Source organism: Dipodomys spectabilis, unplaced genomic scaffold, assembly GCF_019054845.1.
Source record: "Dipodomys spectabilis isolate Male_0828 unplaced genomic scaffold, ASM1905484v1 ptg000089l, whole genome shotgun sequence".
Taxonomy (NCBI): Eukaryota; Metazoa; Chordata; class Mammalia; order Rodentia; family Heteromyidae; genus Dipodomys; species Dipodomys spectabilis.
In genome coordinates this window covers 16,772,960-16,799,425 of record NW_024870766.1, presented here as the reverse complement: position 1 = coordinate 16,799,425, position 26,466 = coordinate 16,772,960, and the positions used below count along the sequence as shown (strand labels likewise).

General features: G+C 41.9%; 1 protein-coding gene and 1 pseudogene across 1 annotated transcript in view; one reads left to right on the top strand and one right to left on the bottom strand.

Annotated features, from left to right (window-relative positions):
* Window positions 1–284: 284 nt before the first annotated feature.
* The window catches only part of Lhfpl3 (LHFPL tetraspan subfamily member 3), a 499,176-nt gene continuing 472,994 nt past the window's right edge, over window positions 285–26,466 (bottom strand). Inside the window, exon 3 of the mRNA XM_042684790.1 lies at window positions 285–356. Coding sequence (XP_042540724.1) covers window positions 328–356 — 29 coding nt within the window. The 3' untranslated portion in view covers window positions 285–327. The remainder of the gene's footprint in view (window positions 357–26,466) is intronic.
* Window positions 18,657–24,118, top strand: LOC122111791 (annotated as a pseudogene).

Genomic DNA, 26,466 nt, shown 5'->3' with positions numbered 1-26,466 from the left:
CAAACCTCCATACTTATGTATGTTACATATGAATTCTAGCATGTTTATATCCCTCTTCCTTAAAATATTTCCTGAATATGCTTTTTCATGAATGTTATCCGATCGTATCCAATGACAGTTTCCAATGAGCTGGTGTTTAATCTCTTTCCAGAAAAATCACTCCCATCTCTGCAGATCTAGATGTAGAAGGTGCTTTGCCGAGTGGATATTTCACTCTTCCATATTCGTCTCTAGACTCTGATCTCTCCCAAGCGTCTTCCTTCTTGATGTTGATGTACAAAAGCTGTTATTCGATTTGTTTAGCTGTTATTTGATTTTTTTTTGTGCTCATTCTAGAGAATATTGGCTTAGCAGAACTGCAGAAAGGGGAGAAAAAAGGGTTGGGGGAAGAGAGAAAAAAAGATGCATTATTTTCTGTCCGAAAGATTTTTTTTTTGTCAATCGTGGGGCTTGAACTCAGGGCCTGGGCACTATTCTTGAACTTTTTTGCTTAAGGCTAGTGCTCTACCACTTTGAGCCACAGCTCCACTTCTGGTTTTCTGGTGGTTAAATGGAGATAGAAGTCTCATGGACTTTCCTGTCCAAGCTGGCTTTGAGTCATGATCCTCAAATCTTAGCCTCCTGAGTAGCTAGGATTACAGGCATGAACCACTGGTGGTGAGTTTTCAGGAAGATTTTTATGCACAATATTAATAATGGAGGAAACAACAAACGATCCAGGTTTGCATTAGATTTGTTACAAAAAAAGGGGCTGAAATGTTTGAGTATTCAGTTCCCAGCAAGAGGTCTTTCCTCAAACTCAAGCATTCCCTTCATCAGGGTCAAGCAAGATTATACAGGCTACTTTGAAGGAGCAAGGAAGAACTAAGAATGGTCTCAAGCCTCATGATCCTGCCTAGCACAGAAGGCATCTCCTTTGAGTATTTCCTTCTCCTTTCCAAGTTTTATTTATTTTATACTCAACATTATAACAGCGATGAGAGAAATGGTTACATGAATCACCCACAAATCTAATCGGCTTGACATACCAAATGTTTTCTCCCCATGTTTCTTTCTATTCTTTATGTAAATGAATACTTATCTTACACAATTGAATCAAAGTATAAATAACATTTTGATGTTTCAAATATTATGTTACACATACACATCATCAGCATCAATTAATAGTGGGCATATAACATTTCATTCTGTTCTTTTTCATTCCATGTGGATAATCCATTTTCAATTACTTCACTATTGTCAGATACATAGAGCTTTCCCTTCCCTCCCTCCCTCCCTTCCTCCCTCCCTCCCTTCCTCCCTTCTTTCCTTCCTTCCTTCCTTCCTTCCTTCCTTCCTTCCTTCCTTCCTTCCTTCCTTCCTTCCTTCCTTCCTCCCTCCCTCCCTTCCCTCATTCCTCCCTCTCTTCCTCTTCCTTTTTCTCCTCTTCCTCCATCTCTTGCTCCTGCTCCTTTTTTCTCTGTCTCTCTCTTCCTTTTTCTCTTGTTTTTTTTTTTTTTAAATTTACTTTATTGTTATTATAGCGATGATGTATAGAGGGGGGATTATATTTACATGTCTGGTAATAAGTATATTTCCTTTCATACAGTATCTCTCTTTTGGTTTTTGATACATTGTCTCACTATGTAGCTCAATCTGGTCTCAAGTTTGTGATCCTTCTGCCTGAGCCTCCCCAGTGCTGCATAGATTTGATGTCTTTGCTATTATAAACAACTAGCATCTTCATATATAAAGACCTATTTGCTCTTTAGGACAAATCTTCAGGGAATAGCGAGTTTCCCTATTCTCCAGTATCCTGCCTGCATCCCTATAATGAGACCACAAGTTGTATGCTCATCCCCATTCTATCACAGACACTGGCATGGTTAACCAGGGTTCAAGGATACCTTATATATGGTAAGGATGGGCAAATGCACCCAGTTGGCCATGGCATGGCAGATTTGGGTTAAAAGGAGACATTCTGCTTGGTTTTGCATCACAGAGCACATTGAATTACTGTAAGACTAGCTTATGGTTTCTGCGTGTGTATTAGAGAAGATTCTGTTATTTTCAATGCTTTCCCTCTTGTTTTCTATTGTACTATAAAAGGTTATTTGCACATTATGTTCTTAATGAACTTGTCTCACTAAAAGAACTCAACAGTTACTTTAATGTACCCAGACTACACAGGGGATAATTTAAATGTGATCATGTCATAATGATGATTAGTCTGTAATGATGCTTTGAGATTCATGCTGGTGGAAGGGCTATGGAAGAGAACGCTTTCTTCAGACAACATTAAAAGCAGTATCAGCAATCCTTGGATTTTTCCACAGTGTAATGGGTCAACCTTGATTGCTCTGCCCTGCTGCCTTCAAGGTCCTTCCATCTGCTGGAACCCAAAATCAGGCTTGTGAATCAACAATCCCACCATTTTAGCATTCCTCACGAGGAATATTTTTCTACTTGGCATCACACAATTGAATGTCTGCCTATTCCAGCAGGATAGTGACAGGTACTAGTTAAGGACAGGAGAAAAGGAGGCATAGAGGGCGTGTCTGTAAGCATAAGAAAGAAGAATATTAAAAAAAAACCCAAGTGAGTGTCAATAAGGGGAAAGGATAGAGTGTGGAAGTACTTGGGGCTGTCTTTTGGTGTGGCAGAAGGGAAAAGGGGGCCAAGAAGGGCATCCCCGCTGTTCTCAAACAAATGCACTTCTACTTGAACCATGCTTCCAGCATAAATGTATTCAGAATTCCACACTAGAAAAGCTTGCTTTGAAGTAAAGCATTTATTGGCACCCGTTAGCCAGAGACTCCCTGTTTCTCCTTTCACTCTAAGCTGCCAGGATTGGCTTGATGACATCATGGGATGAAGGAATAGCACGAAGTAGCAAGGTAGGAAGTGCTTGTGTTTAATGCTGGATACCAAGTAGGGTAAGACCCATCCTCAGTGGGCTGGGCTGGGAGTCTTAGATCAGCCCCCTAAAACAGTGATGCTCACATCTGGGAGGAGAAGGGAGCTTCCTGCAGGGTAGACATCTCATTGTAAAGATCCTGAACTCTCTTGCTGGAACAGAACCTCTGTGGCCAATGTCACAAGGACTGCCTGCTCTCACCTGCCAATCAAATGGACCACAGTCCAGGGCTTGACCTGGGCAGGCCACTTATCAATAACCCATCTTGGATCTGCTCTGGTTTTGGGTCATCTATGGCATCTATTTAGCCAAATCTTTCATTGGATCCCTCATTGCAATCTCATCACTGATGATTAGTCAATCCTTGGAGCTCTCTTCTTTGTGGAACAGCTATATCATAAATAGTACACTATTTATGATATAGCTGAGGCAAATGGAAAAATAACAGCATGAAGCCAGTGAGCAGGGGTTTGACTCAGGTTAAAACAACTGAGATACGTGGGGTTCAGAACCCCTCCCTCTTTATGACCCTGCCCTGAGTGCAGGCTGCTCATCCTGACGACTGGTGGGAACTTTGAGTCTGAGTGACTTAGGCCCCAAGGTATTTTTCTGCCTAGTGCACAACAACACCAGGAAATAAGAGCCTCAGGGCTTATGAGGGTTGCTGCTGCTAGGCTAAAAATAACCTGGATATTGGTTCCAGTTCAGAACACAACACTCTACATAATACTGGGAAGACACTTGGCTGGGGAGTGAAATTAGAATGCCATCATCATTACTTAGATGGCGTGCACAGTGTTAGCTTTTCAAATAGACCCATGAAGAGAGAAGATGGAAGCAAATAAAAGGCAGGATTTTCTTCTCCCCATGTTGCCATCATTCCTTTTGTTTTAAGACTACGAGGCATCAGGATAATCTGCAGAATTTGGTGGAAGCCTCAGTGTGGCTACTCTGTAATCACTGCCTTGTAAAACATTCTGCTCTTTTCAAAACTTTTGCTAACATTTTCCATGCACTATGGATATTGCTCATCAGGGAGGCAATTTAAAAGATGTCACATTTTCCCAGGTTTGAACAGAGAAGAACAGAATAAATAAGTCATTCAGAGCTGCTTTGGATCTTTGTTCAGGCAGGTTTGACCTTGTAACATGTCATGGGCTCTGAGCTGCCCATGTTCCATTTCCAGGGGGCTCTTAGCCAGTCCTTTCTGAAACTGTCATTTAAATCACTGCTCATGAGAGCAGCATTTATAATGGTTGCTTTGTCCAGACTAGCTAAATGCTACTATGTTGAATCTTCTGTGTTTGCTCATGGTGAAAGGTCTCCTGTGGCTTCGTTTCTGCTGATTATTCCTTTCTGGCCTATTTCATTATGGTCTGGAGTCTCACAGTCAAGATAGTTGTACGTGAAGGTTAAGTAGTGGGGTAGAAGGAAAAGTAGATGGGTGGCAGGCACTGTCTGAGTGAGAAGAAGGCTTGGTAGAAGCTGCTAGGTTTTTGGCAGAATGACCAGCGAATCCCTGTTCTGATCACAAATGAGGGAAGGAGTCAAGATCATTTTTTATTGGCTAAATAGGCATAGCCATTTTCTCCCATTTTGAACTTCATCCAACTATAATGGGGACTTTAGATACCCTTCATCACCTAGAAGCAGAATATGTCACCATCTATGACTCTGTGTCCTTAGGTATTCATCATGCTGTAGCATATGACAGAATTTCCTTCTTTTAAAAGGCTACATAAGAGCCCACTGCATGTAACACATTTTGTTCATACAATGAACAAACACATTTTTTCTAGCAATGAAATTTGGGTTGCTTCAGCCTATGGGCTATTGTGAATAATGCTACAGAGGTATGCAGGTATCTTGTGTGTGCGTGTGTGTGTGTGTCTGTGTTTATATGTGTGTGAAAGAGAGAGTGAGAGGAGAGAGGGAGAGAGAAAAAGAGAGAATGTGTATTTACTAGGGCTTAAACTTGCCCTTGAGCTCTGGCTTTCTTTTGCTCACAGAGGTTGCTCAATCACTTGAACTATATCTCTGCTTCCAGCTTTTTGCTGGTTGTTTGGAGATAGAGTCTCTTAGATTTTTTTTACCCCTATTGTCTTTGAACCTTGATCTTCAGAACTCAGTCTCCTGAATACCTAGGATTATATATGTGAGCTTCCAGTGCCCAGATGCTGTGCAAATATTTTTGAGATTCTGTTTTCAATTCTGTTGGATATCTATTTATCTATATTGTTGCATATATGTATATGTCATATGTTAGCCTTTTCCTGTGGTTATTGAATCATTTTGTAATTCCCACCAACAGAAAAAAAAAAGTTCTATTTCAGTAATTTTTGTTACTTTCTGGTTTCTCTAAATGGGTGTAAGGTAATATCTGTGTGTGTGTGTGTGTGTGTGTGTGTGTGTGTGTGTGTGTGTGTGTGTGTGCGTTTTGTGCTAGTCTTGGGGCTTGAACTCAGGGCCTGGTTGCTGTCCTTTAGCTTTTTTACTCAGGGCTGGCACTCTACCACTTGAGTCACAGCTCTTCTTCCTGTTTTTTGGTGGTTAATTGGAGATCCAGAATCTCATGGACTTTCCTGCCTGGCTTAGAACCACAATCCTCAGATCTCAGCCTCCTGAGCAGCTAGGATTTTAGGTATGAGCCACCAGCACCCAACTCTCTTCTTTTTAACTACTTTCCAAGATTCAGGTATATTGTGTGTACTTACCATAAAAGTACAATTCTTTAGAACTATGAACTCATTCTGTCTTCCAGGAAGCAGGGAGACTTGTTTTTCAGTGCAAAGACCTATGGTCTTGAATGAGTCCTTAGTTGACCCAGAGTTCAGTGTCATAAGGCTTTATATCTTTTTATTACCACAAATAGGCTTAGTCTTAATTACTCATATGAGTGTTTGCTGTCATTTCATGACAACAAACAAAGCCCTTCAAGTATGTGCTTCCTTTAGACTAAAGAGAACTGGGCCGAAGAGCATAGAAGGCAATTCAAAATCAAGCCCACTGGACCACACCCCCATCCTCACTTAGAGAAGTAAACAAGAATTAAGGCATACAGTAGCTGTGTAACCCATCATTGACCAGCTGACATTGCCACAAATGATATGGCAGTAATAGGAAGTACAGGTGAGAATTCTTTAGCTCAAAATGTGGAGTGACACTTTTGTTACTAAGTACATTCAGTTGCTTAGCCCAGCCCACAATGCCTGGCTTGGTCTTCTTGAATTGTGCGGACCGCCCCCTGTCCCCATCCCATCTTAGTTCCTACCTCCCACTGTGGTCTGGCCACTCAACCATGTCCTACTCTGGGCCTATGCTCCTTCTTCAAGAAATGCCTTTCTGGTTTCCTAACCAGCATACTTACATTTCACATCTTTCAAATTGCTTCTCCAGGAGCTATTTCCTGCACTGCCCACTTCCCATTCTTAGGTTTCTGCTTTGTCCCAAGTCTTCCTTATCAGTACCTGCCTCTTCTTTTTGGACAGTGAGCTCCCAACACCACAAGTGCTACACTTGATGAGACTGTGTCACCAGTATTCAGAGAGAGGCCAGTACCTGGTACCTGCTCTACAGCCTCAGGCAAGTGTATGGAAAGGAGACTTAGATATCATTGTGGACTGAATGGCGTCCCTCCAGATTCACACAGAAAACTTGACCTCCAAAGTGATCGTACTTAGAGATAGCCTTTAAGAAGGTAATTAAGGTTAATGAGGTCTTAAAGGTAGGCCCTAATCCAGAAGAAATGGTCCTTATGGGAAGAAGAGGACACTTGGGAGTGAGTGCATCAAGAAAAGGCCATGTGAGGACACAGCAAGAGAAAGACACCTGCGAGCCAAAAAAGAGGCCTTAGCAGAGACTAGTCCTGTTGGTTGATCCTGGAATTCCAGCCTCCATAACTGTAAGAAAACATATTTCTGTGTTTAGGCCACTGAGTCTGTGGTCATTTGTTAATGGCAGCTTCCAACATCTTCCCTCAAGCAATTTTCCTCAAGTCACCCAGCTAGTTAAAGAACTGGAATTAGAATCTGATCTAGATTGGTATTTCCTCTCTACTGGCTTTTCAGTTGTGTCTCTTCAGCTCCCTATAAAAGCCTTATAAAGTCAATCTAGGAAGCGCAGCTCTGGATGCTGAAGCAGAAGTGAGGGCAGTTATCTAAGCAAGGACTCATAACTTCACCTTGCCAGGCCTTTCCCTCAGCCTCTGTCCTCATCCAGTTCACATTGCTGTAGCTAAGGGCTATAGGAATCTAGTTTGGGAACTACCACTTTACCCATGCGGCCAGTACAATCACAAATGTTCTCTCACACTGATTTCAAACTTCAGACACCTGTTGGGAGGTGGGAACATCAGCTGCCTTAGTAGAGGACAAGATAAGCTGGCCTGGACATAGAGGCTTAGGGTTACAGAGAAGGAAAACTCACTTCTCTGGAGCTGATTTATCCTGGGGGTGACAGCAGAGTAGTAGAGATTTCAGGGCTAGCAGTGTAGCTCAGTGGTAGAGCACCTGTTACTGCAGAATCATCCAGAAATAGGTGTGTCCCACCACAGGTCTGGGATTCATTTTGTAAATGAGCAACTATTTGGTTTGGTACTAGTGGCTCATGCCTGTAATTGTAGCCACTCACAAGGCTGAGATTTGAGGCTCATGGTACAAAGTTAGCCAGAGCAGATAACGTCTAGAGACTTATCTTCAATTAACCAGAAAAAAAAAGCCAGAAGTAGAGATGTAGCTCAAGCGCTGGAGTACCAATCTTGAATGGATAAAACCAAAGTGATAGGTCCTAAGTTCAAGCCCCAGTACTAGCACAAAACAAAATCAAAACACAAACACCAAAACCAAAAATACACAACTCCATCTTGAGGTATACTAGAGGTTCTGAAAATTTACTTTGGTGACGACTTGGGAAACCCTGACTCAGACACTAGACTTTATAAATGCTATCAGGCTAAGATTACGTTTCTGTAATTGTGCCCACTATACTTTCTTATGTCTCAATCACCTGTATCTTGTGACTTTATGTATATATATATATTTAATACATAGCATATAACTTTATATAAATATTATATATATATGTGTACATACAGGGGGAGATATATTTCTGGGTCTCACCTGAACCTAATGGATCAGTATCAAGTGTAGTGTTCCAGGGTATGTGAACATTTACAATTTTTGGGGGAGGGGTCTGGTTGTGGGGCCTGAACTCTGGGCCTGGGCACTGTCCCTCAGCTCTTCAGCTCAAGGCTAGCGCTCTACCACTTGAGCCACAGCGCCACTTCCGGCTTTTTTCTTTTTGCTTATGTGGTGCTGAGGAATCGAACCCAGGGCCTCAGGCATGCAAGGCAAGTGCTCTCTACCACTGAGCCACCTTCCCAGCCCCGAACATTTACATTTAAAATGGCCAGTCCCTAGACTTTCAAATCAGCTGGAAGTCTAACTCTTAGACAGATTTTTTTTTTTTTTTTTTGGTCCATTGTGAGGCCAGAACTCTGGGCCTGGTGCTTTCCCTCAGCATTTCAGCTCAGGGCTAGCACTCTACCACTTGAGGCACAGTGCCACTTCTGGCTTTTTCTGCTTATGTGGTGCTGAGGAATTGAACCCAGGGCCTTATGCATGCAATGCAAGCACTTTACCCCAGAGCCACCTTCCCAGCCCTAACTCTTAGACAGATTTAGACGTGGCCATGACACTTTACTTATCTTAGCTTTTGTTCTCATCTGTGAAGTGGATCTCGAGCTATAGGATGGCTTTGAGGAATAAGCTTGGCATTTGAAACACTTTTGGGGGAGATGAAGTAAACTAGAATGAAGCAAGGCAGTTTCTCAGACCTTCCTGTGAAGTTTTTTTTTTATTTCATTGAACAATAAAGTAAGAAATCTATGTAGTTTCTTAGTGCTTATTTAGAAGGAAGTCTCTAAAGAGAACTCTTCAGGACTTTACAGGCAAGTACTAGGGATGACATCCAAGCTGGACAAACAGTTCTGCCTAGGGGGAGCCTCTGCTGGAGGTGGAGGGAAGACTCCAGCACATTTAGCTTCAGGGAGGACTGTTTCCTATCTTAAGGATGTGATTATGCTGTGAGTCTATTTATATCCTCAGTGAGGGAATCTCCCTTCAAAGCTGTCCTCCTTATTCCCTATAAAACCTTTGGGATAAATTTCTCTCTGAGGATAAGCACTACCTTACTGGGTACTGATCTTGTGCAAGGCCATGCTAAATATCTTTTATATTTCATGCTGCCCAATTCCTACAAGCGGCAGGCAACATCATTCATTCCATTTTACTTTGATCTTTATGTATTTTTTTGTGGCTCTGGGAATTAAAAATAAGGCCTAAGTTATGCCAGGCAAGAATGCTATATCTCTAGCTCCATTAAGTCCATTTTATCCATGAGAAAACCAATTTGATAATTCTGACTCTAAGAAGCATCATGCATTGATACAGAAAAGATTTGGATCTGATGTTTTCTTTAACAGCTTAATTTGATTCCCTGCCCAGACAAGTTTGGGTCCTGATTTGGTTTTCACCTACACTTTTTCTTTCTCTCTGCATAGCCGAAGAGTGGGTCTCAATACTAGGTTATGAACTTGAAGCTCCATCAATGGTATTTAATAAATGTAAGTAATACTCTGATTATGCTAACAAGGCTGTACACATGAGATTGTTTATTGCCAGAAGTAAAGTTGGAAGTAATATTCCAGATATGAAATTAGTTGTCATGGTACTTTTTATACAGCCACTTAAAATAATCTATGTTAAATGAAGTAAAACAACTTAAAACCTAAGATGATCCCATTTAAAAAAGATACATATATTTATATTTGTACATACACAAAAACATGGAAAGGTCTCCTCTATACTACAATGGTAGTTAAGTTTTAAACAGTAGATTAGGATGCTATTCACTTTTTGAAGAACATTCAGACATCCAGAAAAATGTCTGGTTTTTCTTTCTACAGTGAGAGGATTAAGTATTACTTTTATTACTAGGGAACAATGGCTACTATCATTTTGAGAATCAAATGCCTTGGAAAGAATATTAAATCTTCTACTGTCTTCAGTGTCTTCACGGATTTGTGTTTGCTTCCCTAAAAAAGCAATTAGGGAATGGCCTGAAAACTCAGAACATGCCAAAGGGCAGGCATATGTGTATTTCTAAGCATCCTGTTAGCTGTCTTCAACATGGAAGTACATCACTCAGTGCAGTTTTTTTCTCTTCTCTCTGGTTCTGAGGCTCAAACCCAGGGCCTTATGCATGCTGTGTATGCTCTCTGTCACTGGGCTACACCCTCAATCCCTCAATATGGTGTGTGTGTGTGGGGAAGAGGGTGTGCCAGTTCTGGGGGCATGAACTTAGGGCCTGGGCACTGTTTCTGAGCTTTAGTGCTCAAGAAATGGAGCCACAGCTCCATTTCTGTTTTTTTTTTTTTTTGGTGATAATTGGTGATGAAAGTCTCATGGACTTTCCTGTCTGGGCTAGCTTCAAACCATGATCCTTAGGTCTCAACCTCCTGAGTAGCTAGGATAATAGGTGTGAGCTGCTGACACCCAACTCCTCAATGTATTCTTGCTGAATTCATGAAGACACTGAAAAGAAAATGTTTGATCAATATGCAAAGTCTTGCAAAAGAAGAATGCTTTCCCAAGGACCAAAAGATGCCATAATGATAGAAACTACTAATGTCCAATTTCTTTTTCTTAGGTTCCTGGCAGCAGGATTAATTTGTGTTCAAAGTGATTCTGGGCTCAAGGTAGAGCAGAGTGGGAGTTAAGTCGCTGTGTGAGCTATCCCCCCTGCCATTTCCCATCAACCTGTCTATGCCATCTCTCTTTTCTTCATTATTGTTGCCTTTGGTGGCTGTCACAGGAGGGCTGAGTCATGCTCCCAGGAGCAGCTGACATTTCTCTCTCTCTTTGTCTTTCTCTCTCTCTCATTTATTGTCTCTGTGGCAGAAAATCCTTCTTGCACAGAGAACAGGTTTCTGGTTTTTAGAAAGGATTCCAAGTCTAACCAACCCTTGATTTTATTTGTGACTCAGTGGAATGGCTCTTGGCCAATGTGTAAAAATGCCAATTAAGAGGCCATTCAAATCTGACTGTGAATTTGGCAATTGAATACCTCTGATATGAGAAGACACTAGAGTATGAATAGGCTAGGTACCAAATATGCAGAAGAGCTTGGCAGATTTGTCTGTTCCACTGCTGTAGGTGTGTCAGGAACCATGGGAGAGACAGAAATAATGTACTATGGCAGATATATATGTATATATATATATATACACACACACACACACACACACACACACACACACACACACCTTCAAAGACACCCCCCCGCCTCCCCCCCGCCCGCCCCCCCCCCCAGCTCTACAGGGAGATGCAGGGTGCTGTAGTGCTGTGGGATTGCTGGTGCCAGGGTCCTGCCCTCCTCAGCCAATAAGGCAGAAAAACACAAGCAGCATGCCACAGGCCTGCCCCTTTCATAGCACTTTCCAGGAATAACATTCAATCATTGTATCTCAAAAAGGAAAAAAAAATGAATGAGCAAGGCACAAAGGTGGTTCACACTGTCTGCCTCTGGCTGGCATCAGCTCAGTCCCCAGAAGCCAGGCTGTCAGTTGGAGGCAGTTTTGGAGATCCTGGCCTCCCTGCATTCCTCCCTTCTGTGGTTTCTGGCCTGAAGTCATTTCCTTCTGGTTAGTTTTGTATTACAGATCTGGGCACTGAGGTTTTCACCAGGCAAGAGGTCAGAATCCACAGAGGGGGCAGGACTGAATGTCAGTACTAAAGGGACAAATACAGTCAATTTATCAGCTTAGTTTCAAGCCCACACGTAAACATTAAGCCAGGAGCTCTGGGGCTACACTGGTGCTCTGGGAAGGGATTTGCACTGCCCCCCCCCCCCCCCCCCCCAGCTCTACAGGAAGAGGAGAGGTTGAAGCAAAGATCAGGATACTGAGGCTAATGGCCTGGTGCCTACTCAGAAGGCCTCTGGTCTGTTCTGCAGGAGAGGGATGGAGGAATCTTCCTCTTAGATGTTTCCTTGTTCCACAGACTGGAAGAAGACAGAAGAAAAGAAATATAACTAAGATTGTTCCCTAGGAAAACTGCTGGAGCCGGGCACTGGTGGCTCATGCCTGTAATTCTAGCTACTAAGAAGGCTGAGATCTGAGGATCACAGTTCAAAGCCAGCCTGGGCAGGGGAGTCTATGAGATTCTTATCTCCAATTAACCACCCGAAAACCAGAAGTGGCGCTGTGGCTCAAGTGGTAGATTGCTGGCCTTGAGCTGAAGAGCTGAGGGACAGCACCCAGGCCCAGAGTTCAAGCCCCATGACTGACAAACAAAACAAAACAAAACAACAAACCAAACCAAAACAAAAAAAACAACTCCCCCACCCCCGCCAAAACATATTTTTAAGACAATGCAGTTTATCAGGAAGAGTGTGCTAGCTGGAATTTTAAAATTTCGACTTTATCAAGGTGATACATACATATGATTTAAAAATGTCACACAAGTTGGGTGCAGGGCCTAGAGTCCAAGCTACACAAGAGGCTGAAATTGAGGATCTTGGTTCAAAGACAGTCTGAGCAGAAAAGTTCCTGAGACTAGCAAACAGACAGAAGTAGCGGTGCGGTTCAAGTGTTAGAGGGCCACCCTTGAATGAAGCAAGTTCAAGGCCCTGAATTCAAGCATTGGCAAAAAAGTAAAAATAAAATAACATAAAATAAATTGCATACCACAAGCAATCTTGAGATTGAGTTACCCCACCTTATCCCTTCTCCCATACAGCCCTACTCCTGGACACCATGTCTGTCTTCTATTAATTTCCATTTTATTACATTATTACTTCATTAGTCTAAATATCCCTGTTATTTATTAATTTTATTTATTTATTTATTTATTTTTTTGGTCCGGTTGTGGGCCTGAACTCTGGGCCTGGGTGCTGTCCCTCAGTTCTTCAGCTCAAGGCTAGCGCTCTACCACTTGAGCCACAGCGCCACTTCCGGCTTTTTTCTTTTTGCTTATGTGGTGCTGAGGAATCGAACTCAGGGCCTCAGGCATGCAAGGCAAGCGCTCTACCACGGAGCCACCTTCTCAGCCCCTTAGCATTTTTTTAAATTTATTAATTTTAGACAATATCTGTTAAGTCTCCTCTACAGAAGTGAGGAGTCATTTTGGTTTCTCCTACCTTCTTTCTCCTCTGATTATGAGTTGGTTGCCTTATGAGTCTGAACAACCTTCATACTTTGCTCTTTTTCTTGTTTCCTCTCTGACTTCAGACAGACTCAATGCATCTTTATTTGAAGTTATGTTATTTTGTGACTGTTCCTTCCCTCATTCCCTTTTCACTTCGATATTTGGATGTAAGCTTAACTTGTGGGCTTGGGGATATATAGGTGTTAGAGTTACCTAGAGTTACCTAGCGCATGTGGGCCCTAGGCTTGATCCTTAGCACCATTAAAAAAAAAAGTTTAGCCAGGCACCAGTGGCTCATGCCTATAATTCTAGCTATCAGGAGGCTGAGATCCAAGGATCCTGGTTCAAAGCCAGATGGGGGAGGAGAGTCAGTGAGGCTATTCTCTCCAATTAACCACCAAAAGCCAGTAGTGGAGCTGTGGTTGAAGTGGTAGAGCACTAGTCTTGAACACAAAAGTTCAGGCATTGAGTGCAAGCCCCAGGACTGGCACACACATGTGTGTATACACACACACACACACACACACACACACACACACTTGATTTTTCACAAGTCAATATGGGAGTTTCAACAGCTTAATTAATGAAAACCATTTTGAGAGAAATGGGAGGAATCTTGCTCTTCCTTCTGGAAAACTAGACTTATCCCAAATTATTTACTCATTTCCAATTATCTTTGGAGAAACCTTTTGAAACATTATCAACAAATGATTATCAGAAGTAGTTTAAGACCCTGCTTTCTACATGCCTATCCATGGTCATTCATGCATTACAGATACAATGCTTTCCTTATAATATGATATATACTTACAAGGATATCCTCCTTACTGATGAACCAGGCCTCTTATTTCTGTATCGTTTTGACTTAACAGAGTGTCTCTCATAGAGTAGACCCTGTGCACTGTGGAATATATGTATTCCTCTATTATAAATTTTGACATAACTAGATTGTGTGTTCTTCTAATGGGTGAGGTGTCTTAAAAATATGTCTGAACATGAAAACATGTTGCTGAACATGTTACTCCCATGTCATGTGTGTGTGTGTGTGTGTGTGTGTGTGTGTGTGTGTATGGAGCCTCTTGTTGGGGAAGAATGGATTGAGTGTCTCTATGGAGAGTCTCTCCTGCAGGCATTGTACCTCTTTATTTTTCCCTGAGGACCTTCTCTGACCACCACAGTCCTCCCTGCTTATCCAGGAGCCTCACTCCCAGTTCTCCTAGGTCAATGGCTGATGAGAATTGGTGTATGATTATCATCTCTCTGGGATTAAGTTCCAACCACTCAAGTCATCACTTTTCTTGATAACTGCTTTGGTTTGAATGTGTTCCTCTAATATTCTCATGTTGGAAACTTAAACCCCAAATTGACATGCTAAAAGGTACTTTGAGGTGGAGAGTTCAGGGGGTAATTAGGATTAGGTGAGGTTGTGAAGGGGGGACTCTCATGTTGGCACTAGGGACTTCACAAGGTGATGGAGACCCCAATTCCCATGTTTGTGCTGGATCTATCTTGTGTGATGCCCTCTGGAGTGATAAATGTAATAAGAGTTTCCACTAAATGTTCCTGCCATGTTCTTGGATTTCCCAGTGAGCTAAATAAACATATTCACTTTAAATAAGTGATCTTAGCCAGTTTAGGATTACAGGTGCCTGTAATCCTAGCTAATCAGGAGGCTGAGATTTCAGGATTGTGGTTCAGAACAAGCTGGAGCAGGAAAGTCTATGAGATTCTTATCTCCAATAAACTACTCAGAAAAAGCCAGAAGTGGCGCTGTGGCTCAAGTGATAGAGCATTAACCTTGAGCACAAAGAGGCTCAGGAACAGCACACAGGCCCGGAGTTCAAGCCCCAGGACAGGCACAAAATAAGTGATCTTTTCTCAAGTGTTTTGTTATAACAACAGAAAATATTCTGAGATAATAACACACCTTTATTGGCTTCCCTCTTCCTTCCCATCTTGCTTTGCCCTCTCTCCAATTGTTTTCCAGTATCGCTTCCTGAACAAACCACTTAGAATTATATCATGGCTTAAAGGGCTACTTAGGTGCCAACCCAGTCTCTGACAATATTTTTATAGAGCGAGTTGGACAGCCATCTCCCGTTCATGTCAGTGATTTCCTAAGAAACAGTCATTTGCCTCTTGCTGTGAGGCCAATGCCAATGAATAACTGGTAGAGGTCCATGCCCATTGTTGTCGGTAACATTTATGAGGGAATGGCTGCCAGCAGAGCCAGCCATGGCATTAAACAAGAAAATACTGTGAATCTTTTAAGGTGCAGGAAGAAAGTCACAAACTGAACTGTCCCAAATCCGCAGTTACATGTTGAGAGCAAGTGAACTGCTCTGTGATGCTACCTCTCCTCCCTCAACCCCAGAGTCCCGCAGAGGACCAACAGTTCTAATGTGTTTTCTGAAATGTGCTTAACTTTCAGAGAGAGTAGCTTAGCCCCTGGGAGACTCCATTTAATATAATTTTGCAACAGAAAAGCTTCCTATTGCCTAATCTCATTAGCTCTGTTTTATGTATAGTAAATGGGTAAAAGCTGAGCTTGTGACTCAGTAATTGTGAATGCATAATTTTTTGACCACTTAGAGTGTAGAACAAAGACGAGCTGTTTTTTTTTTCTTTCATGTGTGCAAAGAGGAGGCCCAGAACTCCAGAATGAACCATTTACTGGAATAAAATATTGACATGACTTATCTTTTTTTTTTTTTTTTGGGTCCAGTCGTGAGGCCTGAACTCTGGGCCTGGGTGCTGTCCCTCAGCTCTTCAGCTCAAGGCTAGCGCTCTACCACTTGAGCCACAGCGCCACTTCCGGCTTTTTTCTTTTTGCTTATGTGGTGCTGAGGAATCGAACCCAGGGCCTCATGCATGCAAGGCAAGCGCTCTACCACTGAGCCATCTTCCCAGCCCCCTGACATAACTTATCTTGAAGCAGCTACTACAGAACAGTGTGTAAGGGGAGTGGGGCAGAAGAAAGTAACCAATAGCTTTATTTTTTCCCCTTCTTCTCTCCTAATAAGACTTTAGATGTAATCTTTATGGGTAACATCTGTAAGATATCCTTGCTCTCATGAATACTTTTTCTCAGTCTTGTTCCATTCATTCAGTAAACATTAATTGAGCATTTAAGATAGATCAGGTATTGCTATAGCAGGAGATTCAATAGTGGACAAGAGAATAAATTCTAGCTCTCAAAAAGCTCATATGCAAATGTGCCCTGGGTCATAAATAAATATGCATGTAACACATCATGTAGTTTTACATGCTACAAGAAGACAGCTGTTATTTCAGAGCAGTTGCTTGGGGAAGGTTCCCCTAGATGATATGAAGGAGCAGAGATCAAGGAGACTGTGCTTTCTAGGTGGGGGCATCAGCAAAGGCCAGAGGACCAGTGGGGAAGCCATGGGATCTGGAGATAGGAGACAGAGCTGTAATTGGGTAGGGAAATTTCTATAGGACTCACAGGATATGATAAGGCAGTTTGAATTTACTCTTTATGAAATGGGAAGTCATTAAAGCACGGGGGGAAAAAAGGAAGGGATGAATGATGATTATGGTACAAAAAGGTTCACTATATCTGTGTGGGACCAAGTTATAAGCTCAAAAATGGAGGTATGGAGGACAACTAGGAGGCAATGAAGTGATGTGAATGAGAGGTGATATTGTCAGGCTAGTACTTGTGGAGGTGGTGAGATGGTTGAGATACAAGATGCATATTAAAGGCAGAGCTATTAGGATTTAGTTGGACTGAGTGGGGAGTGTGCTTGTGGTGTGAGAGAGCAGTGAGCGCTTAGGATATCTTCAAAGTTTATGGTCCATTTGGGGGAAAGTGAGATATCTAAGCTTGGAGGGGAAAAAACAGGCCAGCAATAAAACATTCAAGATCAGGAGTCCAGGGCCAGGGATGGTGGCTCACACCTGCAATCCTGGCTATGTGTAAGATATAGTCAGGAGAGTCATGTTCACAGACCACCCTAGGCAAAAAGTGCAAGACACTATCTGAACTATAACCAAGGAAAAATGGGGTGCTGGGGTTGGAGGCAGGAAGATGTGGCTCAGTTGGTAGAGAGTCTGCCTGCCTAACAAGTACAAGTCTCTGAGTTCAAGACCTCATATTGAAAAAAGCTTTCAGGAATTCAAGGGAAATCTGGGCCTGGGGGCCTATATTTGGGAGTCATCAGTTGTGCTTATAGTATTTAAAACCATGAGTATAAGTTGGGCACTGGTGGCTCACACCTGTATTCTTAGCTACTCAGTAGGCTGATTTCTGAGAATCACAATTTGAAGCCAGGCCAGGCAGGAAAGCCCATGAGACTCTTAACTACCAAAGAAACCCCCCAAAACCTCCAATTAACTGCCAAAAAGCTGGAAGTGAAGCTGTAGCTCAAGTGGAAGCATAAAATCTCTTGGATAGTGCTGAGGCCTTGAGTTCAAGTCCCAGTACTGATGCACGCACACACACACACACACACACACACACACACACACACACACACCAGGAGTCTGGGGGAAATTCACTCATTGAGGGCTGTTAGAAAGAGGAGGGGAGAGAAGCCCAAGGACTGAATGGACCCTTGCTAACATTTGAGGGAGCAGTAAAATGGTCTGGGAAGAGCAAAGAGGAGTTCCATCCCTCCTTCATCCACTGGGAAGCACATATTCAAAACCTCCAAAAAAGCAAATAAAATCCCTGTATCATCTGTGACTCCCTGATGCAGCGGGGAAAGGACAGTGTCTGGGCTTTTTTCTCACATACAGGGCTGCATTTACAAAAACCGTGAGCACTGATGTGGCTTACTTCCTTCTTCCTCTTCCCTCTCCCCTCTCCTCTGTCCTCCTCTTTCCTTCTTCAATTCCCCACTCTTCCTCCTTGGCTCTTCATTTGCTTTTTCTCCTTTATACTGATATTCTGTGTGTGTGTGTGTGTGTGTGTGTGTGTGTGTGTGTGTGTGTGTGTGCCAGTCCTAGGGCTTGAACTCAGGGCCTGGGCACTGTATGGAGCTTTTGTGCTCAAGGCTAGCACAATATCACTTGTGCCTATTGTGCCATAACTCCATTTCCAGCTTTTTGTGCTTAACTGGAGATAAGAGTCTCATGGACCTTTCTGCCTGGGCTGGCTTCGAGTAGAGATCCTCAGATCTCAACTTCCTGAGTAGCTAAGATTACAGGTGTGAGCCACCTAGTGCACAGCAAGATCAATATCCTTCCCCTGCCTGGGTCACAAGTGACATAGTTTTTCTTTAAATATCCATCCAACACACTTCACTAATTGGAAATTTCATTAAAGCTGGCAAAATGTCAGAATGCAAATTCTCCTGAAAGAGGAATTTATTTGCTCACAGTTCAGTGTGAATTACTTTAATCAGATAATCAGCTAATTTTCATCCTAATAGTTGGTAGAGATCAGTCTGCACCATATTTTATTAAAAAAGTAAATCTCGCTAAGAATATAGCAGAGATTCTGAAGTGTTATCACCTGTCAGAGACACTCAGAAAACTCACTCAATCTAGATTCCTGCATCCTGTCTGTATAAATTCCAACTTGATAAGTCATGACTCTGATTGCAGGTGACTGGATTGAGGGAAGAGAATTGGATGGAACTTTGGGGACAGTGAGGCAATTCTGAGGAGGTCATACCTGGGAAGTTGCTAAAAAGACTTTTGAGGCAGCAGAGTGTAGGGTGTAGGGGGAAGGAGAGACCAATCCAGAGCAGAAAGCAAGAGAAGGCACTTGAGCCCACTACAACATCAGGCTTCAGAGGCATACTAAGGAACTGAGGGCTTAGCAAGCACTAGGTACGGCATTGGGTAGAGCAAAGTCTAGAACCGATCTAATTAAATGCTTCCCACTTCCTTCTCAGGGAATTCCTTAACTCTGTTTGCACCCTAAGACATCAGATCTGGAGGTAAATCCTCAGCTCAGCTTTTCTGCTGCTCAGGGGAAATTGATAGAACAAGGTGTGCAAACCCAAAGAGAAGGTTGTGATCTACTACCCAGGAAGGGGTAGTCAGGAATGAATTTTAGGACAAAGGGAGGTGCACACTTTCCTCTGGCCCCCTGGTGGCCACCAATCTGCTGTGCACGAAATCCTGGAGAGTATATCCATCTGAAGAAATGAAGTCATTGTGCAGAGGAGGAGATGGGAAAAGATTCTTAAGATATGCTTTCCACCTACTATCTGAACCATTCCAGGAAGTTCCTGGGGGAGCCCCGTCCTTCAGCTTTCACCACAATGACACATTACACACTAATTTCTTCTGTTTTTTTTTTTTTTGGGGGGGGGGTCCGGTCGTGGGGCCTGAACGCTGTCCCTCAGCTCTTCAGCTCAAGGCTAGTGCTCCACCACTTGAGCTACAGTGCCACTTCCAGCTTTTTTCTTTTTGCTTGTGTGGTGCTAGGGAATCGAACCCAGGGCCTCAGGCATGCAAGGCAAGCGCTCCACCACTGAGCCACCTTCCCAGCCCCTACACACTAATTTCTGAACTACAGGCCACAACCTTGTAACCAGAGCCACACATACCTTCCTTCTAACCCCTTAGGTTGGAAAACAGGCTTCATTTTCTTTAACCAGTAAAGGAAAGCTCTGGGGCTTCTGGACTCTACTAAGCCTGCTTCTATTTTTAACCGTCTGCCAATGCACTAGTGAGCTAAAAATAGAATTACTTGTAATACAATTCATCACATATCCAGCTGCCAGGAGGATGCTTAATTTAAGCTTCAGCCAAGATAAAATACCTTCAAGAAACACATCATTTCATGCGACTATTAATGTCAAATTTTAAAGAGTCCTCCAATAATGAGCTCTTTGATATATACCTTGGAAATGAGAGAACATCAATTCAACTGATGTAAAAAGAGACCTTGGCAAAACTATCCTGCCACAGACTTGGCCTTAGTTGGAGAATGCTTTGGGAGCTGTGTTTTTTCACTTCAGATTCCTTTGGACCCTCTTATCTTTAGTACTTTATGGATATAAAGTCTGCCTTTATCTCTGGTCCTTAGTACCTGACCATATTGGCGATCATTCAATATTTGACAATTTAACAATGAACACCAGAAAGTTGAAATACGTTTTATATGTGAGGAGTAGTAGGGCTTGAGGGTGGGGGCAGGTGAGTGGAGAGAGGAATGGTGGTTGAATATAGAGTACTCAGTGTACATAGGTGAAAATAGAACTAAATAATTTGAGGGAAGGGGTGGGATTGGGATAGATGGGAGGAAAATGATAGAAAGGTGATGCTATGCTGACCAACATGTGTTGTACTCCTAAATTGACAGGTTGAATTGAAACCCCTTGCTACAACTATTTAAAGATACTAAAAAATAAATTTAATGAACAAAAATATATTTGAAATAAAGATGGAACCACTAGTTGGCTCTGAATAATCGTCCTGCCTCTTATTGTTTTTGTGGAGTTATTCATTTATTATTATTTTTTTGTTTTTTTATGTTTTGTTGGTTGTGGAGCTTGAACTCAGGGCCTGGGCTCTATCCCTGAGCTCTATTTTGATCAAGGCTAGACTCTACCACTTTAAGCCACAGCACCACTTTTGGTTTTCTTGTGGTTAATTGGAGATAAGAGTCTCATGGACTTCCCTGCCTGGGCTGGCTTTTAACTCCAATTCTCATATCTTAGCCTCCTGAGTAGCTAGGATTACAGGTGTGAGCCACCAGTGCCCAGATTTTATTTATTTCTTATTTATCATTTATTTTAAACGATCCTAAAAGACTTGTTAAAGGCTGAAAAAAATCTCATCTCTCTGTAGCAATTAACATTTTTATCACTATTACACATATGGAAGAATTTGAAGCTCATGCTTTGAGATGATCTGTGAGGACTGTAGGAAGGTAGCATCAGCCAGGTAACATTTCTGCTATGATTTAATTCCCCCCAGTGGGTCTAATGACCAGAACTCAGGATTAAAACATTTTGAAGGAGTCAAGGAGTCAGTGGTGGTAAGAGCTTGGAACCTTGTAGCAAGTCAGAGTTGGGATTGATCTGGAAGCAGGAAAGGCACCATAGTGATTCACACTTGTAATTCTAGCTACGCAGGAGGCTGAGATCACATCCCCTTGGAAGCCAGGAAAGTCTGTGAGATATTTGTCTCCAATTGTTCACGAAGAAGCAAGAAGTGGAGCTGTGGCTCATGTAGTAGAGGGCTAGCGTTGAGTAAAAGGAGCTCAAGGACACTGACCAGGCCCAGAAGTTCAAGCTTCAGGACTGGCCAAAAAGAAAAAAGGGTGTGAGAATTTGAGGGCCTTTCCGAGAAGTACTGGGCAGGATGTGGAGGAAAGACACCCTAAAGACTAAAGACAAATGTTCATTTCACAATTATGCCTGAAGTATACCCTATGGTAGGAAATATTTTCCTTATAAACCGAGGATGATTCACACCCCTCCTCGCCACCCCCAGTTATCTTCTGATAGAGCTAGCAAACTGTTGAACTTTTATGTTGTGGAATTAGGTATGATTTTGTGTGAGTGTTGTGACTTGGAGAGCTTCTTGACATCTGATTCATGGGACAGGAGAAAGAATTATCTCCATGAAAAAAAGCGCTTCTTTTTAGGCCCAAGAATACTGTAAAGAAAAGGACACTAATCTCTCTCATCTCATTTTATATAAGTGAAACATGAATTAAAGGAAATAAATTAGATTGCAATTATGAGCCATGATGAATTGTACTATGAAGAGGAAATGCTCTTCAGTCCTGCTAATTGGCATCACTTGTGATTTGTCCAACTTAATTTCATATCTAGAGTGAAGTTAATATTTTGAACAGTCTAATAATAAAGACTTAGAGAAATGAAGCTAGAGCAGCTGACAACTAAAAATAGATGACATTTCTTGGGAGTCTCACTATATGTCTGAGTTTACTTCATATTCAGCCCAAGATCGTCTTCATGCCAATGCGGGAGGATTACCCACCACCTTCCACGAAGAATCTTCACATGCCTCCTGGACTACCCCCTGTCCCTCAACTCCCCTGGAAACCACAATCACACAAGCACTCCACAATTATACTCCGGGGACAACCAAGAATAGCTTTGTGCAACACAGGCTGCCAGCAGCCTTGCCTCTCACCCAGACATTTCCCCATCTATCAAGATGACGCTTGCTGTGTTCATGCACTCCCTTTGGAAATGTACACAGAAAGAAATAAAATACAAATAAGTATATGAACACATCCATATGCTGTTAAAACTTGGAGTTTTAAACTTACTGTACTGATTTCCATTGTTTTCCTTAGTAGGAGCTCTTGCTACAGCTTTTTTAAAAAATGTTTTCGTATTTTTTGCTATTATGTAATTTATTATAATTATTAGTGATAATAATTGTGAAAATTATGAAATTCAAAGTGCATTTCCTTACATGCTGTGCTTCACTCATAATCCCCTTTTAAATTTAATTTATCAAATTTTTTTATTGTAAAGATACTGTACAGATGGGTTATAGTTACATGAGTAAGGTAATGAGTACATTTCCTATCGAGCATTGTTAGCCCTTCCTTTATTTTTTTCCCCTACCATCCCTTCCCTCCCCACCTCCCCAATTCTACCCAAGTTGTAAAGTTCGTTTTCTACAGTGTCTTGTACATCTCATTGTTACAATGGGTCAACATGTAACCTTTTTTCAGCATAATTTTATTTTTTTTATCTTTTAAACATTTCTTTTATTATTATTTTTGTCCATTTTCGGGCTTAAATGTAGGGCCTGGGTGCTGTTCCTAAGCTCTTTCACTCAAGGCTAACACTATCATTTTGAGCCACAGCTCTACTTCTGGTTTCCTGGTGGTTCACTGGAGATACGAGTCTCATGGACATTCCCATCCGAGCTGGCTTTGAATGGTTATTCTCAGATCTAAGCCTCCTGAGTAGCTAGTATTAGAGGTGTGAAGCACTGGCACCCAGCCCTTAGTATTATTATTTTTAATCTTTAAGTAGTTGTATAAAGGAGTTGCCATTCAACAAAGTAGCATCTATACAATGATCAATCTCACTCTTTATAACATTCTACAGTTTTTCTTTTAAAACACTCTTACTAACACTGTATTTACTCAACACACACTCCTTTTAGGAAGCTGAACTGAAAACCAAATAAGCCTGACAGAAAGGTTTACATACACGCACTCATATACACACTTTGCTTTCTTCTGAAAATCTAAGCAGCCTTACTAGTGCTTCAACCAGCACTAGCTATGAAAGGATTAGAATTCTTGTTGAGTATCTGAGTGGTAAAGGGAAACAGGCTGAGCAGGAGAGGTGGTGAGATTTTTGTTAGAGAAGTCTGTTGATGTAAGAGATGGCTCTCCAAATGGTTTGAAACTATTTCTAACCTGTGTAGCCCTGGGTTAGCTACTTTTCTCTCTGTGCTCTGGGTAAAACCTGTACTTTGCAGTGGGTTTTCTTGTCTGTCTCTTCATGGTGCATGGTAGGTGATTTATGTTGTTGGGATAGCGAGGGAGATGTAACCCTATACCTTTCTTGGCTGGGCAAGAAATAAGCTAAGAAGGACAAAAATGATTCTAGACATGAGAAGGATTAAGAATGATAAAGGCTGGGAGGAAAGAATGGAGATAGGACTTTGAGAAAGAGAATATTGAGGCTAAAATCAAGAATAAAGCTAGTTTAAAAATGGGTTTCAGACTCCTTCTGCTCAGCTTCTGCGTCAGTGGCAGAGGATTCTGTAGCTGCTACAGGCCGGGAAGCATGCCACCGAGATCCGAGGTCCGCAAGTGGAAGAACCGAAGGCTGAAAGGCCAAAGAAGCAGCCCAGGCTGAGATTGAACAGTACCGCCTGCAGAGGGAGAAAGAGTTCAAGGCGAAGGAAGCTGCGGCATTGGGATCCCAGTTGAAGCAGTTGAAGCAGTGAGGTGGAGAAGGAGACCAAGGAAAAAATGACCATCCTCCAGAACTACTTCCTGCAGAACAGGGAGGAAGTTCTAGAAAACCTCTTGGCCTTGGTGTGTGACATCCAGCCAGAAATCCACGAGAATTACGGCATCAATGGATAGGACAAGAGAAGCACTTTTGCATGGGTTGGTGCGGTAGAGGCCCTCACGGACTGTGGAGGGTTAGCAAAGCTCCAGTTCTGTTCTATGAGAAACATTACATTATTTCTGTATGCTGTAGTAGGTCCCTCCACTTTTTGCAGAGTAGCCAGTCTAGCTTCTTTGTTTAAAGTTAATATTTATCCAAAGGTTCATCTTTATACCTCTGGTTTCTTAGGGGTTTAATGAGTATCTGTTGTCTGTTTTCCTATGCCTTTCAGCTGAAGCAATGTGTGAGTATCACCTTTTTCTCTTAGATCTTAATAGGATCAAACAAAAAATTATAACTCTTTGAAGAAAGAAAGGGATTAAGTAATTTTTTCCCCTTAAAGTTCAGGGGCTTTATCTATGAAAAAGTAGTATGTCGTTATTTGTAACTTGTACAAAGCAGCAGCCAGCCTTAAAAGAGTCCATTCTGCCTAAGTGCTAGAACATTGAATACTAATATACTTTTTTGGGGCTGCTGTTGGTTTACCTTAATCAAAATGACTAGATGATAGGACTTAAGAACTTACTACATGTTACTTGGTGTACTGATAATCATTTAAGAGTAAAACCTTGTCATGTAAAAAAATGGGTTTGATTTTCTTTTCTTGGGGGGAACTCCATCTGTCAGGATCAGCCCGGCTCAGCAATTGATGAGAGATGCCTGCTCCATGGCCACTTGTCTTAGCCTACTGCAATGACTGATTCAGTCATGGTGGAAAGGGAAGAAGGAGCAGGACAGAAAGGATGGGAAATTGGCTGACAGTCTAAGAACTGGGTTCAGATCCAGGTTCATCCAATGACTGTGTGTGGCTAGCCAATGAACTGTGTTCTCACCCTTACAATTCAGACAGCACACCCTACTCTGAACCATGTGGTGAGATCCAAGTGGGATAATCAGTGGAGACTCTCTGGCACGTAGCAGGAGCTCAATAAATGCAGGTTCCTTTTTGCTACATCCTGATCACAACTGTTCTGAAGCAGTTCCTGACGGAAGAGACAAGACAAAACACATATTTATAGACAGATTAATTCGTTGTTAGTAAATTAACTGTGCTCCTGTTTGCAACAGGTCAGTATTTTTTTTTTTTTTTTTTTTGTCATAGTGCTTGAATTTAGGGCCTGGGTGCTGTTTTTGTTTTTGTTTTTTTTTTTCCTCAAGATTAATGCTCTACCACTTCAAGCCACAGCATTTGGAGCCACAGCTCCACTTCTGGTTTTCTGGTGGTTAATGGGAGATAATAAGACCATATAAGAGGATGCTAAGTGAAATGAACATCAAAATATGGACACAAGAGCTTTTTCCTTGTTGTGGTGGTTTTTAATGTACCATATGATTTTTTTGTTTCTTTTGTATGTTCTTCCTCCTATGGTATATCCCCTGTTGTCACTGTATTTGAGTTTGATACCCTGTATCTTGTATATACATTTAGATATTTTGGGGAGGGGAAGGGGAATAACAAAATGCTGAAACAAGGACACAGGATGACCCATTGCAACAATGATACTCACAAGACACTAGGTTGGAAATAAACTTTACAACTTTGTTGGGGGAGGAGTAGGGGAGATGGGGGAGGGAAGGGATAGCGGGAGAAAAACAAAGAAGGGGTAACAATGTTTAACAAGAAGTGCAGTCATTATCTTACTCATATGACTGTTCTGCATCTTTACAATAAAATAAAATTTAAAAAAAAATCTCTCATGGACTTTTCTGCCTGGGCTGGCTTTGAATTGTGACCCTCATGTCTTAGCCTCTTGAGTATATAGGATTATAGGTGTGAGCCAGTGCCTGGCTTATATTTGACATTTTAAAAGATTTACTTTAAAAAATGAGTAACAGATACCAAAACACAGCTAGGTAGAAGTAGCAAGTTTTAGTGATTTCCAGCACCCTAGGGTGACAATAGTTCTCAATAATCTATTGTATAACATGAATAGCTAGAAGAGGAGTTCAAAGGCTCTAAACACAAAGGATGATGAAATAGGAATGTGATTCTGAAATATAAATATATATACATATATGTGTATAAATATGCATTTACATTTTACCACCTAAGTGTGTAAAATTACTATGTGTTGATCGAAAAATTAAAAAAAATAGCTACACATCAGTGGCTCATGACTGGAATCTCAGCTACTCAGGAAGCTGAGATCTGAGGATCATGGCTTAAGTCAGTCTAAACAGAAAAGTTTGTGAGGCATTTATCTACACCAAAAAGCCAGAAGTGGAGCTCTAGCTTAAGTGATAGAGTGCCAGCCTTTAGTGAAAGATTAAGGTAGAACATGAGACCCAGAGTTCAATCAAGTCACAGCTTTGGAATTAAAAA